This window comes from Poromitra crassiceps (assembly GCF_964638095.1).
Source record: "Poromitra crassiceps genome assembly, chromosome: 1".
NCBI lineage: Eukaryota > Metazoa > Chordata > Actinopteri > Beryciformes > Melamphaidae > Poromitra > Poromitra crassiceps.
In genome coordinates this window covers 50,980,867-50,999,100 of record NC_139623.1, presented here as the reverse complement: position 1 = coordinate 50,999,100, position 18,234 = coordinate 50,980,867, and the positions used below count along the sequence as shown (strand labels likewise).

General features: G+C 42.5%; 1 protein-coding gene across 3 annotated transcripts in view; it reads left to right on the top strand.

The window, feature by feature from the left end:
- The window catches only part of rab24 (RAB24, member RAS oncogene family), a 63,597-nt gene extending 53,619 nt beyond the window's left edge, over window positions 1–9,978 (top strand). For 2 of the 3 annotated variants that reach the window (XM_083639811.1, XM_083639809.1), the window contains exons 7-9: window positions 2,082–2,132; window positions 2,509–2,568; window positions 7,839–9,978. In XM_083639811.1, coding sequence (XP_083495937.1) covers window positions 2,082–2,132; window positions 2,509–2,568; window positions 7,839–7,912 — 185 coding nt within the window. In that variant the 3' untranslated portion in view covers window positions 7,913–9,978. The remainder of the gene's footprint in view (window positions 1–2,081; window positions 2,133–2,508; window positions 2,569–7,838) is intronic. The other variant, XM_083639810.1, reaches the window with a different exon arrangement.
- The last annotated feature ends 8,256 nt before the right edge of the window (window positions 9,979–18,234 follow it).

The window sequence follows — 18,234 nt, the reverse complement described above, 5'->3', positions numbered from 1 at the left end:
TTTTAAATATATTTGTGAGTTGGGTTTCACATTTGTGGATCGTGTTATGTGTTTACAGATTGTACTATCTATTTGTGAATCATAATCTGTCCATTTACAGCTGATCTGACACCATTTTACCCCCATAAGCTAGCGCTCTGTCTGCTTGTTTGTCTGTCCCACTGATGACATCATCAGTGATGTCATAAATTCACTCACAGACACACACACACAAGAGAGAGACACACGCACACACACACAAAGTCCGAGGGATAGAGACACTGCGAGGGCGGGTCATCATTCAGAAACCACGCCCAAAACAGGGGGAAACAAAAACTCCCCCCAATCCTGCCATTTCCCTATGTCACGTGTTGCGCACATATATACAGAAGATGAACACTGCAACTTACTTCCTTGGCAGCTAGATCCACATTTTTCTTCTCGCCAATTCTCAACGGCTTCCTTGTTTTGCTCGGGAGTAAAAAAAAATCTTTAATTGGCGATTTTTTTTTACATTTGTTTTCTGCGCAGCCCACCACACAACAGCTTTTAGCTATGTTTAATTCAAGGAAAATTACGCTGGTGTATGGGAGTGAATAGAGAGCTTTAACCCGTGATGGATGTGGCCTATTTCATGCAGTGCCTCTATGATGTCATCATTGACATCTTCAGTGATGTCATAAACTCACTCACACACACACACACACACACACACACACACAGTCCCAGTGATGTCATAAATTGTGACATCATCAGTGATGCACACACAAAGTCCCAGTGATCTCATCACTGATGTCATACATTGTGCCATCATCAGTGATGTCAGAGGCATTGTGACATCATCAGTGATGTCATAAGAGGTTGTCATGTCATCAGTGATGTCATAAAAGCAGTTGTGACATCATCAGTGATGTCATAAGCGCAAAATCAAGTCCCAGGGGCAGACACTGAAAGAAGTGGGAGTCTGCCTTCAGACCCCCGTCTTCAGCCATGGACAGCTGTATGTTGCCAGCTCCAGGACAGGTGATCCAGCATCCCTGAAGCATGCTATCAAGGAGCAGCCAGGGCGAGGCCGCGCAGCGGGCAAGCCGCGAGATGCCTAGTATATCTATAAAATTGCACTTGGTTCTATATGATATCCCCCCATGACCTAACCAAACATCTTAGACCCAGTGGTTGAGTCACTTCAGAGGCTAATGTTACCGTAGCTAGATAGCTAACATTAGCTCGTCACCAGGTCAGCCAGATGTCTGTTGAAGTTTGAGGCTGTCCGTGTCTTCTGCTCAATACTTTGTTTACACATCGAACATCTAGCAGTTAGGGCTGTGAATCTTCACTGGCCTCACGATTCGATTCGATTACGATTCATCTGTCAACGATTCGATTCGATTCGATTAAACGATGCATCACGATGCATCGCGATGCATCTTAAATCGATGCATCACTTTTTCCGCAATACATGATTTCTTTTTTCTCACTGTGGCTACTTACTAAGTGCATTTGGAATTGCATTGTATTATGATCCATAATTAAAATAAACAACTGCATGTACTTACCGGTACATTCTATTTTATTTGATTATATATATATATATATTTTTTTTAATAATCGATTTTTGATATTTGTTAATCGATGCAGAATCGTGCACGTCCGCATCGCGATGCATCTTATAATCGATTATTTTTGACACCCCTACTAGCAGTGCTCTTGTTGGAATTTGATGTAAAATCTGTGAAAGCAACATACACGATTCGGGGCATCTCTTTAGCATCTTAGCGGTAACTGTTTGTTACCGAACATGAGTGTGACTCCACATGTAGGTGGAACACACGTCTCTGCTCTTGCACCAAATTGAATAATGTCACGGTATTAATATAGCTATCAATATCTTATGCCAAATTATTAGTGCCTATGACAAAATAAAAATAAGTCACTTAACAAGTCCGAGTCCTGGTCTCCAACAGATTAAAATAAGAAGGCATTATGGATCTAATATTTGTTCTTATCTCCCGTTTGTTGTTTTTAAATCTGGCGACGCTACAGCTGCCTGGTGGAAGCTTCTAACTGACATGCAACCTCATGCTTGTGATTTTCATTCGCAGAGATCGGTGCGCAGCATTTCCAGACTTCCAGTAAAACAGGAAAGAATGTGGGTGAGTCGCACCTTCAGTCATTCACAGGCCTGAACGAACACTTCCTCATGGCCGCCTGGCTTTATTTAGTCAGTCCATTTAGGAAGTGGGTTGTCATAAACATTCTCATATTGTAAAACTTAGTAGTTTTGAAACGTGTAAATATACAGGATTACAGTAACAAAAGATCAAGTTTATGTTTAGAGGGATTTATTTGCATTTAGCGCTGCTGCCTGAAACACATCACACTGCAACTCAAGTCAGCACTGTTACAAAAGAATTTGAGTTTTGGGAATTATCAGCAGGGTTCAATCAAATCTGTGACCAATCAGATTGCTTGGTTGAAACTAGCCGTTCCTAGTGTGTGAACTGATTGGTTTGCTCTGCTGCTCGCCAGATGAACTGTTCCAAAAGGTTGCAGAGGATTACAACAACACTGCGTTCCAGAACATGACAGGTGAGAGACTGTAATGTTGTGATAATGATCAAAGGAGCTGTATATCTAGATCAGAGGTTTCCAAAGTGGGAGGCGGGGCTCCAAACCGTTTCAGAGGACGCTCAGTAGTAGAAAACTTTAATGTCCTCCAAGGAGGCAATTTGTTGTACAGCACAGTACATGAGGACACAGACACATTAAAATAACATACACAACTCGTAAAAATCATAAAATCATCTGTTGTGGTCAAAAATACGCAATAATACCATCCCCATGATTGACATGGGGATAAATGAATGTTTCGCTCTGTTGGGTCTGATCTTGGGGTATGTATACCTCCGACCAGAAGGGAGTAGCTGAAACTCTGCTGACAGTGGATGGGTTTTGTCTGAGCAGACCTTGTCTGCCTTCACGCTCAGCCTAGTCAAGTACAGGTGGTACAGGTCGGCCTGCTGTTGCCCCATGATTTTTCCACAGTGAATGGAAGTGAAAAAAATTACATTAGTTATCACATTAGTTATCAAAAAAGCGATCACATAGAATAGCCTAAATGTGTGTGATTTGGTTAGCATTGTCTGATCTGGGCCCGTATTTATCAAGCGTCTCAGAGTGCCATTTTAGTCGTCACACTTAAGAATAAAAGCTTTTTATCAACCTTCTTAACACATTGAGTGCCAAGGACGTCTGTGGACGTCCTAAAAAAAAGTAACGAGAAGTGCCAAGGACGTCTGTGGACGTCCCAATATCATAATTCATATTATTCCATAATTCTGCTGTTTAAGGTCGTACCCAGCCAGTGAGCATGAATCCCTTCAAGGGATCACACGGCGCCACCTTAAAAATCTACACAGCAGCTGCGCCACCCTAAAACCTTGGCGCTCAGATCCTTTACTTTGTGCAGGAGAAAGCCGTGATCAAAGGGGAAACCGATGCATGCTGCAGCCAGAGCCATATAGATTGCTCTGTCTGCAGCTGACAGTTGGCTGCGATCCGCGCCCACAACTGAGCTCCTCTGCCTCTGTCTATCTGTCTGCATATAGTTTCTCCACACGATTACCTGCCAGAAAGGCAGCACCCGATGCCGAACGGCCAAACCTTTTCCTGCAGTCCCGTTTGCCATTTCCTTGTCGCGCTGGGATCTGCCCGGGAGCCGCCGTCAGCCGCCCGGCGCAAAAACGGAGGCTGCGAAAATAGACTGTGTGCGTGTGGGGAGGAGTTTGCAGCTCAGGGGGGGAGAGGGGGGTGGGGCACGCAGGCTGCACAGAACTACACCACGTCACTACATCAGAAAATATTAGCTAGAGTCAGTGAATGTGCTTGAAATTAGAGTGCAAAAAGTATTCATAAAAGTGACTTTATCTTGAAAAGTAAAAAAAGACAGCAGAAAACCCTTGAAAGTGCTCTTCTTTCAGAGGCTGTCATTTCATAATGGAACTGTCTAGAAACAAAATTTCTTCTTTGAAAGAAGCAGGAGTGTCCAATGTTTCATTAGAGTCCAGCCCTGTCCATATAGCCCTAATAGAAAAAATTCTATAGCTGTTTTCAACTGAATGGAAGTGAATCTGGCACAGGCTCCAGACAATTTTACTGAAGCGCTGTGGCACTCAATGTGTTAAGACTAGGAAACACTCCTACTCCCCCAGCTATTTAGGAGTCCTCAGGAGGTGTCCTAAGTGGTTAGGAGTTGCCAGCAGGGCAATGTTGATAGGACACTGTACCATTTCTTCTCACAGTCTGTTGGTGAGCGAACACAATGTACTTGTGATGCATTCAGCTCCAATGCAATATGCTCCCATGCCTTCTTCTTGTCTCAACTGGTGAGAGTTGGGTTGAACTTTCCTTTGATTATTTGTTTCCTCTGCTCTACTAACTCCACTAAGCACAGCGTGTCATCCTCCCTCCAATTCGGCTTTCTTTTGGATTCCATGTTTGCTCATCATACAGCCTATAGAACCTGGCTATATAGGGTAGTCAATTGACAGCACACCAGTTTCGAGTCAGTTGTGGGATTAGGTAAATTGGGTGGATTAGGAAACATTTAGCCTATTCTTGAGTCATTTTCAATGTAGGCTATCTTGTATTATTTTGTTGATAATTTCTTCTGAAATTATTGGTGAATACGTATATGCTACACTCCCATTGTGCATTTCACTGTTGAATTATCTCTATTTAGGATATTCGTGCATAAGGGATTCCATTCAGCGATTGGCCATTCCTGTGTACTTGGAATTGCGTCATCAACATTTCCCTTTACGGCACACACACACACACACACACACACCTGTCGTAAATCAGCTCTGAGATTGACACTTAGGATTCAGTCCTACACCTCGCTGAAAGAGGGAGTGAGATGCATAATAACTGACTTTTAACACGTTCACTGCCATTGACGAGATATCTCGGCTTACAGAATCCAACGGTTCACTGCCAATGACGAGATATCTCGGCTTAAATTTTTATTTTTATTTTTTGACGGTGGGACGTGGATCAACGCTCCCCACGTCTCCTATAAAAATATTGAAGCCAGCGAACGTGTACAACCCATTCCACGGACCCACTAAGTGGCGACTGTGCTCTCCCAGACTAGAGGAAGGCAAGCAAAAAGCAGTTTGAGGAAGCCATTCTCATGAAAATGGATTGGCGAAAACGCTTTCGTTTTCGCGCTGATTGCTGGCGGTGCGGGATTGCAAATTTGCATAATAGATTACGGGTGGAACACACTTTGAAACACGCAGCATAAATAAGACCAGAATCGCAAAAGCTTCATCAAAGCTCTCAACCGAAATCACAAGAAACGAGCGAGCCCATATCCAGACTTGCCGAGCAGCCGCCAGCAGACAGGCAGCAGCAGCAGAAGCAGTGAGCCTGGTGACGCGAGGTTACAGCAGCAGCAGCAACGAGCTTGTGACATGCCCGCTGCAGCCAAGAAGAACACACACGGAGGGAGGAGTTTGAAGCAGAGGGGTGTTTCCTGCTGTTATGGAGGAAATTACTGTTCAAAACTATTGTTTAGATGTCTGACGTCTTACTGATGCCAAAAATGAATGGTTAAAGTGACTGTTCTATCGAATTTCACAAAAAGCCGTTTATCTCAGAATAATTTTCCAGACGCTGAAACCATGCTGTATTCAACTGCTAATGCTTACATAACTACTAACTCTACAAACTAACTCTTTTAGACAGAGAAAGCACACATTCTATTAGTTCTTTTGAGATATTGTGTGTTCACAAAATCTTAGCAGAAAAGAATCCTCGGGTCTTGAAAGATGAGCCAGAATCCTCAAAAAAACCCTCTGGCAGAACCTACCTACAGTAAAAAAAAAACGGCTGGCAGTGAATGTGTTAAGTGCAGCTTTTGGCTGGGAATTTTTTTGCTCATAAGTGTACTCTTAGCAGTGTTCTTAGGAGTAATTCTAGGAAGCTTGATAAATACAGGCCCAGGTCAGCAATATCTGATCAAATTGTTACCAGAAATGGTCAACAAATTGAGTTGGTATCTACTTTTAAATACCTTAGGTTTTTAATAGATGACCACTTGTCTTTTAAGGCGCATATTCAATATGTTTCAAAGAAGTGGAAACTTTTATTAGGACTTTACTTGAGCAACAAGTCTTGCTTTTCTTTTTGTGTGAAGCGGAAACTGGTCGACCTGTCTACCTGTTACTGACTATGGTGATGTGTTGTATATGAATGGGTCTGCTCAGTGTCTCCACATGCTGGATAGCGTGTATCATGGGGCTCTGAGGTTCATTAAAAATTGTCGATCACTTACTCACCATTGTGTATTATTACTCAAAAGCTTTATACACACCGCCTTAGTCATCGTTATGTTTTCATTTATAAAGTCATTCTTGGCAAAGTTCCTACCTACTTCTCGTCTCTTTTAAGCATGAAATGTGGGAATTACAACCTCCGTTCTCAGGACACTGCAATTTTCTGTTCCCAAAGTCTGAACTGAACTAGAGAAGAAAGCTTTTAGGTGTTCTGCACCCACTGCATGGAACAATCTGCAGTCTGATCTGAAACTTCATAGCTTAGTAACCCTGAACGCTTTCAAAGCTATGGTGAAATCTATTGCAAATGTTTTATCTGATCATTTGAATGTTATTCAAATGTTTGTGTTTCACGTTGAAACGTTGTGTTGCTGCTGTTCTTGGCCAGGTCTCCCTGGTAAAAGAGATATTTGATCTGAAGGGGACAAACCTGCTTAAATAAAGGCTAAATCAAATAAAGAGATATTTGATCTGAAGGGGACAAACCTGCTTAAATAAAGGCTAAATCAAATAAAGAGATATTTCGGAGCTATAGTTTTGTGAAAGTTTTGCCCACTTTCCCAGCGTCAGGAATGCCTTCAGACAGACCTTTTCTTTGATGTATTTGGTGTAGTTTGAAGTCAAACAGCAAGAGCAGGTTATCTTGGCTCAATTGTTGAGTTTCTATGGGATCAAATGACAATGACAAGGAATTGAGCGGAACCTAAGCAAGTAAACTTGGGGTGCTTTTTTCGAAGCTTTGTCTGAGGGGAGGCCCACATTCTCAGACTTTGAAAACCCCTGATCTAGTCAGTGGTTCTCCATGTAGGGTCTGGGGACCACTAGGTTCCTTGAGAGGGTTCCAAGCCGTCCCCAGCAAATTGTTAAACTTCAGCATTATTTGATTTACAAGAAGTTAAAGGAACACTCCGCCCATTTTCAACCAGCTTTGTATCATTAGAACATCAGTAGTATATCAGAAAACTGTAAACTGTTTTGAATAGTTTGACAGTTATTGAGAGTTGATTTGAGTTAATGAGTTATTCATTTCAAACTTTAACACTGAATAACTGTCAAATTAAATGACAGACTTCAAAACTGTTTACAGTTTTCTGATATACTACTGATGTTCTAATGATACAAAGCTGGTTGAAAATGGGCGGAGTGTTCCTTTAATACAATTGGAGGAAGAATGACTATTTTTGTCGTACTGTACATACGTTCTGTATCACTCTTATCTCCCTACCTAAAATACAGACAGTCATGGGATTCTGGACAAACTCTCATTAAATGGGTGTCCGTGGCCCTCATGTGGACTAAATTAAGGCAATGGCTGCAATGAGGTAGTTTAGCTAATTATATTTATATTCCCATATGCTCACCTTTGATTGGAAACAAGTTCACGCCCATTCTCTGGGATTGTCGAAAGCCATTCTGGAAAATGTAGGAAATGACTATTTGAACTATAAGGCAAGTGGATACACCAAAAGTCAATTTGCTGCTAAAGCCTTGAAAGCTAATGCTGTCCCCGTGTCTCAGCAGAGGAGACGAGCGTGGACTTGAGCCAGAAGAAGGACTCCTGTTTCTACTCCTCCTGTTGCCATAACGACTGAACCTGACGGACAGGAAGGGATGCGCTGGCGGTCACTTTCCCATTGCCCAGAGTGAACCCTGGATCTGCTGGATGAGATTTTCACAACTCCGCTGTGGGTCTGGTATCCAAACCACAGGAGGAGAGACAGAGTGATAACTCTTTGTTCCCCCCCCTCTTTGGATTAAATGTTTATTTGTGCCATAATGAACTGACTGAGGCCTGCAGACGTCACTGAAGAGGAGCAGGGGCGTTCTCAGCACCGGGTGGAGAGATGCATCTCGCCACCACAGATCTTATTCCCCCCCTATGGTGTGAACCAGGACTTAGCCCTGGTTCACACCATAGGCATCTCTGAAGCAGCGCTGAAGCAGTGCTGAAGCAGCGCTTCACGGAAGCTTTGGCCATTCACACCAGAAGCACTCTTTTCCTCAGCGCCTCGCTCTGTTTTCCCTGGCGCTGCCCTGCCCCCCCGCTCACAACCTGCATTTACTTCATGCCTGGCTGCTCCCGTGCAGCGCGCTGCACGCTTGAAAAATAGAACAGAAGCTGAAGCTACGCTGCAGCACGCGTGCAGCGTAGCTTCAGCATGGTGTGGCATGCAGCTGGTGTGATCGGTCTCACCTGTTGACAAGAACACTGAAATTAAACTGTCGCCGCGCTGCGTTGCTTCAGCGTAGCTTCGGCGTGTGGTGTGTTCGGGCTGTTAGTCTAAAACCCTAGGCCAAGTTACACCTCTGCTGCTGTACGCCACAGGTGCAGTTCTGCACGGAAACACTAGAGGACAGCAGCTTTCTTAACACAGAGATAGAAACGGAAGAAGTAGTAGCGTTTACATTCTCTGAAGAAGCTTGCAAATGATGAACTTGAACTTGATTAGTTTTCAAGAGTACCAACATTGGACTATCTAAATAGAGTGTAAACAGGCAACTAAAACGCTAATGTTAGTTTGTGGGAAGCTATTTTTAAATCTTCTCTGCTGGTGAGAAAGATTCAATAAATGGTAACTGAAATGTTTTTCAAAAGAGCAGATTGCACCCTAACTCCCACTTGCAGAGGAAACAGCCGTTGGTGTTTGCGGGCCACTCTCACCCTGATGAGCGGCAGATTAGTGAAATGATACCAATGATCATGTAAGCCCTGTCCAACCACACTGAAAATAGCAGGACTGTCTCAAATCAACTCTCTTCACTTTCCAGTGCTGGAACTCTTTTGGCGCTTTCATCGCCACACTACACATGTATCGTAATGTAACTTATACATTATGTTTTGGACCATAAGTTATCATGCTATGTAAAGGTGGATTTCAGCCTACACTGCAGTTGTTACTCTAAAAGCGGAGACAGTAACTACAATTTAACAAGTTACCAAATCACATCATGGCCTGAGATGACTGAAAGAAAATCGAATGTATCTTAATTAACTTCTACATTTTCTATTTTAGTGAATCTGGATCTAGATGCATAACGTAGGCATGTGAATTCAAATTTTCTTTCCGCCGTTTCAAGCAGTGAAGGATGTCGTCAGATTGTGGCCTCCCAGGAGATTGTAGAAAAATTTCCAAAATCTTCAAGTTCCTCTTTATGGTGTGAAACCATGTGAAACGCAACAGCGGAGATTTCGCCAACGCAGGAAAGCCTCGTGTGTGAATTTTGCAATGTGGCACAGCTTAACAATTCTGTTATGGTCTTTTGGTCTTTTGATTTTCTCATAACTCTATTTACACCCATCATGTTCAACTTAGTGTGTACAATCTCAGACTCCAGTTACTCATTTATTGCCTTTTTCCGTTGTGCTGCCTGGGCAAACACTGATAAAACATGACAGTAATTCCCTATGATGCTGCTTCCATGTGTCTGTGTCAATGTGCCATGTGTCTCAATAGTTTGATGCACAATATATTTTTATTCAAGGCTGTTCTTGAAAGACAGTGGTGTAAAATACAAAAACAAAAGGTGGGTAAAATTAAAAAGCTCTTTGGAAGAATGTCTCACAGTTCTGACAGGTCTTGACTCTCATATACCTGTTGTAGCCTTGGCGGTATGATCGTAGCTTTTGATGCTTATTGTTGGAACAACTGAATAATAAATTGCGATTTATGGAAGTGTTGAATCATGATGCAGTGGAAACCAGTGACATCATCTCCTCTGACTTTTTTCCCTCTCCTTAAAGAAGATAAGGTCTGCGAGCAAGTACGGAAGCCCATTGAGGACACGCCTTCATATGTTTATTCATATTTGGGCCGTTTTCCTTCCGAGTTCATCTTTGTTTGATCAATATTGCATTATTATGGAAGCCCAATTCTGCCACTCAAACCAAAAGAAAAGAAAATACTAAATTCTGACATATTTCAGATTTTTGACTTTTATTACCCATGATTCTGAGTTTATATCTTGGAATTCAGACTTCTTTTTTCTCATGCAAAAACTCTGAGATGGGATCTGAGATAGTCAGAATTGTGAGATATAAAATCTCTTGCTGATCTTTGCTAATCTTGTAATTTTTTTGCAGTCTAATTGCCACTACCACTGCCATACATGCTGCATAAAAATGTCCTAACATTTGCATATCAGTGAAAAAACATTGGTAGGTGGTTTTGTTTCCATTTCAGTTATAGGAATCCTTTAATCTGGTCGGTGGAATCATGAAATGATGGTTTCCTCACCTCATTGATTCTGTCCACGTTAGTTAGTCAGCCAGAACCTAGTCACGGGGAGGGCAGCGGGCCGCATGCGGCACCCAACCTCACTCAGTTTTTCTTTTTGGTTAGGTTAGACCACCCAAATCTGTGTTTTTATTTTACTGTAGGCCTACATCCCAGAACATTGCGCTAATGGCGTTAGCATTATCCATCCACATAGGGCCTACTGTTTAACGTTAGCATTTGAGCTAACGCTATTGTAACAAACTATCTAGGATGCACATTGACATTGCACATGCAACATTACTAATATCATGGGTGATGTACCCCATCAAATTGCTGTAGCGGGCTGTTTTAAAGCTAGAGCAAAGTTTCTGGTGTCATCTGAATGAAAGAACTAGGCTACTAAATTTGAATATGAAAAATATAAATGTTGCTATAATAACTTTGATTACCAGTCCTTTTCATCAAATTAGCTATAATTGGGAGTGACAGTAGGCCAGGCCCAGCGTTGGGGGGGGGGGGGGGCATTCCCCAAACTGGCCCCCCCATTCAAAAAAATGGGGGACACCAAAAAATTGGTGGGACACCCAAAAAAAAAATTTGGGCTAAAAATGTTTTTCCGTTTTTTCTGTTTTAAAGTTTAAAACGGAATCTGGCTGTCATTAGGCATTGATTAACTGAATGCTATTGCTAACTGTTACTTTGAACATCCATTTGCAATGATTCTGGCTGGATATTAACTATTGTAAATTTGTCACAATGAATGCAATTTGTGCACAATGTGTAAATCAATTTAATATTAATTCTTTAGGCCTAATTATTTGTAAAGTCACAACACATTAGGGATGTGTGTAGTTCTTCATAGATTTAGCCTCTTCATTTTGCTCTCAAATGCACCAGGTTGACGAATTCTACTTTAAAATGTACAAAATCTTCTTCCGGGGGAGAATCCCCCCGGACCCCCCTTGGGTAGCTTGGCCCCCCCAAGCTAGGGGCAGGCCCCCTCTGTAATTTGGGTCTGGAGCCGGGCCTGCAGTAGGCTACCCAGTGGAAGTGCACGGTCACAATCTGGCCCCCCTCTGGTAGCGAGGATTTTTGTGTGTGGCCCTCTATCATCAAAGTTGCCGATCCCTGGTCTAGAGGGTTTCTGAGCTGGGCCAGAACCTAGTCTTCTTTAGTCTTAGAGGGTTTCTGAGCTGGGCCAGAACCTAGTCTTGTTTAGTCTTAGAGGGTTTCTGAGCTGGGCCAAGTGATGGGGATGTATTGATGCTACGTTTTCATTGCAGGTATTGATTCCTAACATTTAAATACTGAGTGATATACCGTCACTTTTTCTTAGCCAGGAAGTGTACTGAGCGATACCCTGCTTCACATTCATACTGGAGAAATTGAACTGCACGGCATCAACATCTACTGAACAACAAAGACTTGAACCATTAGTTTCACTAAATGTTGCTAAATCCACACAGCTTGCTGTCAGATTTGAGTGAAGCTGTTTTAATGTCTCAGGATAAATGACGTCTGGAGCAGTGGTTTCAACCCCAATCACAAGATCATTTTTAGGGGTCCTGAGATGATATATGCAATTCAAAAAGCACATATAATTCTATGATACAAATCTATTAATTTATGTCTAATTTCTCTCTTAATTTTTTTAGTTTTCAGCCTCTTGGCCTCTTCTATCCAAATGAAAAGGGGAAATCATTCTTTGGCTGAACTTTTCACATACCACACAATAGTCTTTGCAGCCAATACTGACCTGAATGTGAATCACACATCCATCATTTGCTGTTCATAAACAGCTTATTTCATGTAAACATGTGCAGTCAGAGAGGGCAAGGGTGGAGAGAGACTGTTTACTGCTCTGCTTGTGGCCCAGGGGCCGGGTGCACAAAGCACCTTAAGTTAAGATTTTCCTTAGAGTCTGTGTTAAGGTGTCCATAAAATAAAATCGGTTGCATAAAACACCCTTAAATATTGTGCTTACGTTTTCTTTAAAATGTTTAACCTCAATTAGAAGATTTAAAGGTGTTTTGTGCAACAGATTTTATTTTATGGACACCTTAAATCTGACTCTTAAGGAAAATCTTAAATGAAGGTTCTTAAATTCAATCCCTACAGAGTCACAGTGTTGGCTGATACCAGGCTCTCATGGTGTAACACGTCCATGTTTTGTAGCATGTTGTAAATTATTTAAAAAAGAAACAAATAAAGATTCCATTTCTGTGAAGTTGCATCTCTGCAGGAACAGAGTTTGAAGCAAACTTTCATCACTCAGACAGAATTCACTGCAACTCCATTTTTGATTTGTGTTATTTAAAGGGGCATTAAGCGATCGAGGACCTTTAACGACCTCTACTGGTTGGCAAAGAATTTCAGTAACGTTGATTGATACAACTGATCTGCCCCTACACATGTCCGTCCCCCTTGATGTACAGTGGCCTGTAACTGAATAAAAGTTAAATTTGCACAATAAGCAAGCGCAATAGTAATTAATAGTAAGAGCAATAGTAATAAAAAAAAAAGTGTGACTGTGAACATTTGTGCATTGTGATTGGCACTGCTCAATTGACAATGAATGGGGCGCTGACTTTGTGCAGCCAGTTGTCACATAAAATGAGGTTTATATGCTAGCATTGCATTGCTAACCGCTATGCACTGGTCTTTCAATCTCATTTGAGTGCAAGAACTCACTAGAATCTTATGGGTCAACAAAGTCAGCGCACCGTTCACCGTCTGTGGAGCAGAGCCAGACTTTACAATGACCAAAAGTTACCTACTTAACCCTTAAAATGTACCAGAATTGGTTGAAGTGTTTATCCAAAGGGTGGGTTTTCATTTTGAAATGAAACTGCCGATTTAACGGGAAGAATGGAACAATGTCCTCAGCATCCTTCCAGTCCGTTACAATGTATATATGAACGTCATTTATAACTATTGGTAATTACTGTGTAATTACATTTGGTGTTCATGTGTAATTACAAATGTAACTAGGCTACCTGTAAAATAAAGAGTTACCCATCCTTCCTAATATAAATGAACAGACGTGCAGTGTGTGTGATGATGGTGAATAAAATAAAGCCAGTCACAACATTAATTTCATAACAACCTCTTATTGTCATCATAGATTTATATAGCACTTCTCTTAACAGCCCATCACTTGAGATCTAATAGGTAATAATTACACTGGAATGAGACGTGACATTGCATGATGGGCATTTTTGAAAAAGGCGCAAGTAGGAGGGAAAAGAAAAATCTACCAACAAATATGGTCAAAGAGAACACGCACATTAAAGGGACAGCACACCCTAAAATCCAAAATACATATTTTTCCTCTCACCTGTAGTGCTATTTATCCATCTACATCGTTAGGATATATATATATATATATATACACACAATTATTTCTTTGGCACTTTGAGCACCACAAGCCGAGTGCCATCCAGTTCCATTGTATTGGAGAGAAGGCAGAAACTCTGCGGCCGATATCTCCAAAACTCAGGCAACTAACACAAAACAATATAAATGGATAAATAGCACTACGGGTGAGAGAATATATGTATTTTGGATTTTAGGGTAAGCTGTTCCTTTAAGCTTCAAGGGGGACCAAAACACATGGCAGACACGTACTGTGCAAGCATGGTGGAAGGAGTCCGTCTTTTCAAGTGCCTCACGTCAAACGAGCGAGTCTTTTTCCCTCTGTGAAGGTTTGAGCGGATACCAGAGACGAGACAGATCACACCAACCCCGTGTCCTCAGTTGTGTGTTACAAAAGCCTACATGTATATAAATATTTAATACAGAACAGACCATACACGTAGGAGCAACCTTAGTGCTATTTCTGCATTTAGAACCCCAGCAACCACAAGGGTTGGACCGATATACAGTATACTGTAGGTTTGATGGTCAGATATCTGCCAGGCGTTTTTGCCAGTGATGGAGACGAGGATAGGGTGTCCGTCTGTAAAAGCTGCATTGAAACCTGCACTGTGTGTGTGAAGGAGCTAAACCTGCACTGTGAAGGAGCTAAACCTGCACTCTGTATGGAGGAGCTAACCAAAACAACAATTGAATTAACCTAGGTTGTAATGGAGAGTTTTAAAGGAAAGGTTCACCCACAAATGACAATTCAGTCATTAAATCCTCACCCCCCTGCTGGTGGAAGGTCGTGTGAACTCCAAAAAACATTTGTGTAGTTTTCCAGGAACACAGAGTTGCAGCATTCTCCTAACTTTTCAGCCAAAGTACCACTATGGACCAAACCACATTTCCAAGGGACCACTTCCACTGCAAACACACACACCACCTTCCCCATGAAATAAAATGTGCTGATTTAACCATGCAATAGCATCAGAAGCATCAGCTAAATAACAACATAAGGCTACTGGTTCAAAACACACACACACACACACACACACACACTGAGCCCGCTACAGACTTTGAAAGCTAATTTTCAAAATTGTGATATTGCCCCAAATATCGCAATATTTCAGAAAATTAGCCCAAGCCTAATCCTCAGGGTTAATGTAAAAATAAATAAATAAGTGAAATTGCAATGCTCTCTTGCAAATATCTAACGTTAGTCGGGACCTTTACACAGCAGCCATTTCGTCGACATCCCAGAAACACAAGAGTTTGTGCCAGAGCCCGTGGGGGAGAAGTCTGTGATGGCTCTCGCAGGCATTGAAGAGGCTCTTGGCAAAAGACTGGAGGAAAAAGGCTTAGACAAGGCCTATGTTGTCCATGGGCAGTTTCTGGTCCTCAAGAAAGACGAGGAGCTTTTCCGGGACTGGCTGAAGGACACGCGCGGGACGAATGTGAAATAGCAAGGTGACTGCTATGGTTGTCTCAGAGAATGGTGTGACTCCTTCCTATAAACCACTGCATTTTTTTTCTACTTTTGAAGTCACAAATGTTACTGTTGTTAAAAATGATTTTTTTTTTTACAATTAAACATTTTAGCCTCACAGAAGCACACACAAAAAGCAATGCTCTGGGCGGACCACCAGGCGGAGCCCTGCGGACCACCGTTTGGGAACCAAAGTCCTAAACAATTGAAGTGAATGGTGACCAACTTTCAAATGTAAAAAAAAAAAAAAAAAAACATAAAATGCCTCAATACTGCTCGCCTGGTGTAATCCAAGTCTCCATAATCCCTGAGATGCCAAGTTGACTTGAAAAGACGTCATTTACACCCTGTTTTTAGCTGAAATCTTGGGTGTGTTCGTAAATCCAATCTGACGCTCTATACTAAAATGAGAGTGCGAGTGTGGCTGTTCAAAGAGGCAGAGTGTGCTCTTTCTGTATGAATTAACGAATGGCTCATTAGTTTAAGAAACACAGGCTTAACTGCTACTACACAGACAAACAGCTCACTTTTATCTGCTCTCAGCTCCTCCTCCCTTCTCTTCTCTTCCTCTGTTTTTAAACCACTCGATCCCTAGGCTTACCCACTGCACGGCCTCGCCCGCCCTGCAACTCACCGAAGTGGCCCTGCAGCTCGCATAATGCAACTCAGCCGCTGGGCGGCCTCGCCCGCAGCCCAGCTGCTGCGTGGCACTCAAGCAATTGTGATGTCATAGACATTGTTACACACTCGAGCAATTGTGACATCACTGATGATGTCACAATGTCTATGACATCACAATGTCATAGTGACATCACATTTGCCCGAGTGTAACCAAAAACATGACCACCAAAATATGACCAAAATTGCAGAACCCACTTCCTCCCTTTTATATACTAGGCATCTCGCGCGCTCGATTCCTAGGCTCACCCAGCTGGCCCTGCACTGATGTCATAGTGGGATTTATGACATCACAGTGGGACATGGGACAGAGAAACAAACAGAGCCCTAGCTCCCATTTATATACTGATGATGATAATATAGACCCTTTTACGACGCATCGCAGTATCCAAAACTCAGCGGAACTCAAGCCGAAACGAGAGAGATCCCCGGAATACAGGAAAAAGATGTGTTGTGCCGTATGCGTATAGACGCTGGACATTCCCACTAGGAATATGACGATGTCCGGCACTGCAACTTTGGTGATGCATTGGATCCTAGACCCATCCTGACAGTGAGTACTGGTCAGGAAACCTCACCCCATTGAAAGAGTTAGCTTATTTGTGTAAGCCTTAGGTAACCTGTCTGTTGCTGGCAAAGCTTTAAAATACGTGGAGGAGGCGTCGGCATCTTCCATATTTCTATGACAGCTGAACCGCTAGTTGTAACTTTTTGCAGCGAGTTCGGCTCCGCCCACAAAAGACGTCATCACTTTTAACAAACAGTAAAAGGGTCTATAGATTTGAACAGTTCATCTCCTCAGTGCTGAGAGTGCGCACTGCCATAACCCAACGCTGTATTCCAACAGTGCTCCCAATTTATGAATGGTCCAGTTTGTGCCAGAGGCACTCAGAATGCCATTTACAAACACACCCCTTCACTAACTGTGAGCTTAAAGTGAAAGTGAAAACGGGCTACAACGGACTTAAATTTGAAAGTTGGTCACCACCCACTGCAATTGTTTAGGAGAATATGCTATAACTCTGTTTACCTGGAAATCTCCACAAATGTTTTGTGGACTAAAAAAAACTTCACCGACCTTCCACCGGCATGTAGATAATGAGTAGATAATACAGAATTTTTTATTTTTGGGTGAACTTATCCTGTCTCAGTCATGATGGTCTAAATGTAGTTTCAGACGCTTTAGCCAGCGATAGCCAAGCCAGAGGCATTATGGTTTATGGTTTCGGGTTGCTGAGGAACGCCTTGATGGAATTTAATCAAATTTGCTTTAAAAGTCCACTTGGACTCAAGGATGAACTGATTACATTTTGGTGGTCAAAGGTCAAAGTTCAAGGTCACTGTGACCTCACAAATGCCATTTCCAAGCTCGTTAACGCGATATCTGAGGAACGCCTTGACGGAATTTCTTCCAATTTGGCTCAAATGTCGACTTGGCGACTTGGACTCAAGGATGAACTGATTAGATTTTGGTGGTCAAAGCTCAAGGTCACTGTGACCTCACGACCGCTCGTTTCATGCTCGTTAACGTGATATCTCAGAAACGCCTTAACGGAATTTCTTCCAATTTGCCTCAAACATCGACTTGACTCAAGGATGAACTGATTAGATTTGGTGGTCAAAGGTCAAGGTCACTGTGATCTTACGACTGCTCGTTTCATGCTCGTTAGTCTCTCCCCAGACTCAAATATTATGTTGAATCGCTGCGCTCCGCATACTACATAAATTAGTCTGTACCACTTCACAGCCACTGCTGGTTTTTGAAGGCGGGTTGAAATTGAATGAGTGAAGGTCGTAGCACCGATGAGAGTGGTTAAAAAATGGGCTGCGCCTCCTGTGTCGTCTGATCGCAAAGTCGTTACTGATTGGGGAAGACTGAATCCACCACTGGCCAATCACTGGCCAAGTGAACGGTTCCCTCCCATAACCAGCCGGCTGGGGGAAGCGTCCCAGACCCAGAGAGAGCTCTGCAGCATGCAGTAACGTAGTGTATCAGTGTAAGAACTCTCATGGGTCTGGCGTTGAGACTACATGCTCGTTATCGCAATATCTCAGGAATGCCTTGACGGAATTTAATCAAATCTGCCTCAAACGTCCACTTGGACTCAAGGATGAACTGATTAGATTTTCGTGGTCAAAGTTCAAGGTCACTGTGACCTCACGACCGCCCGTT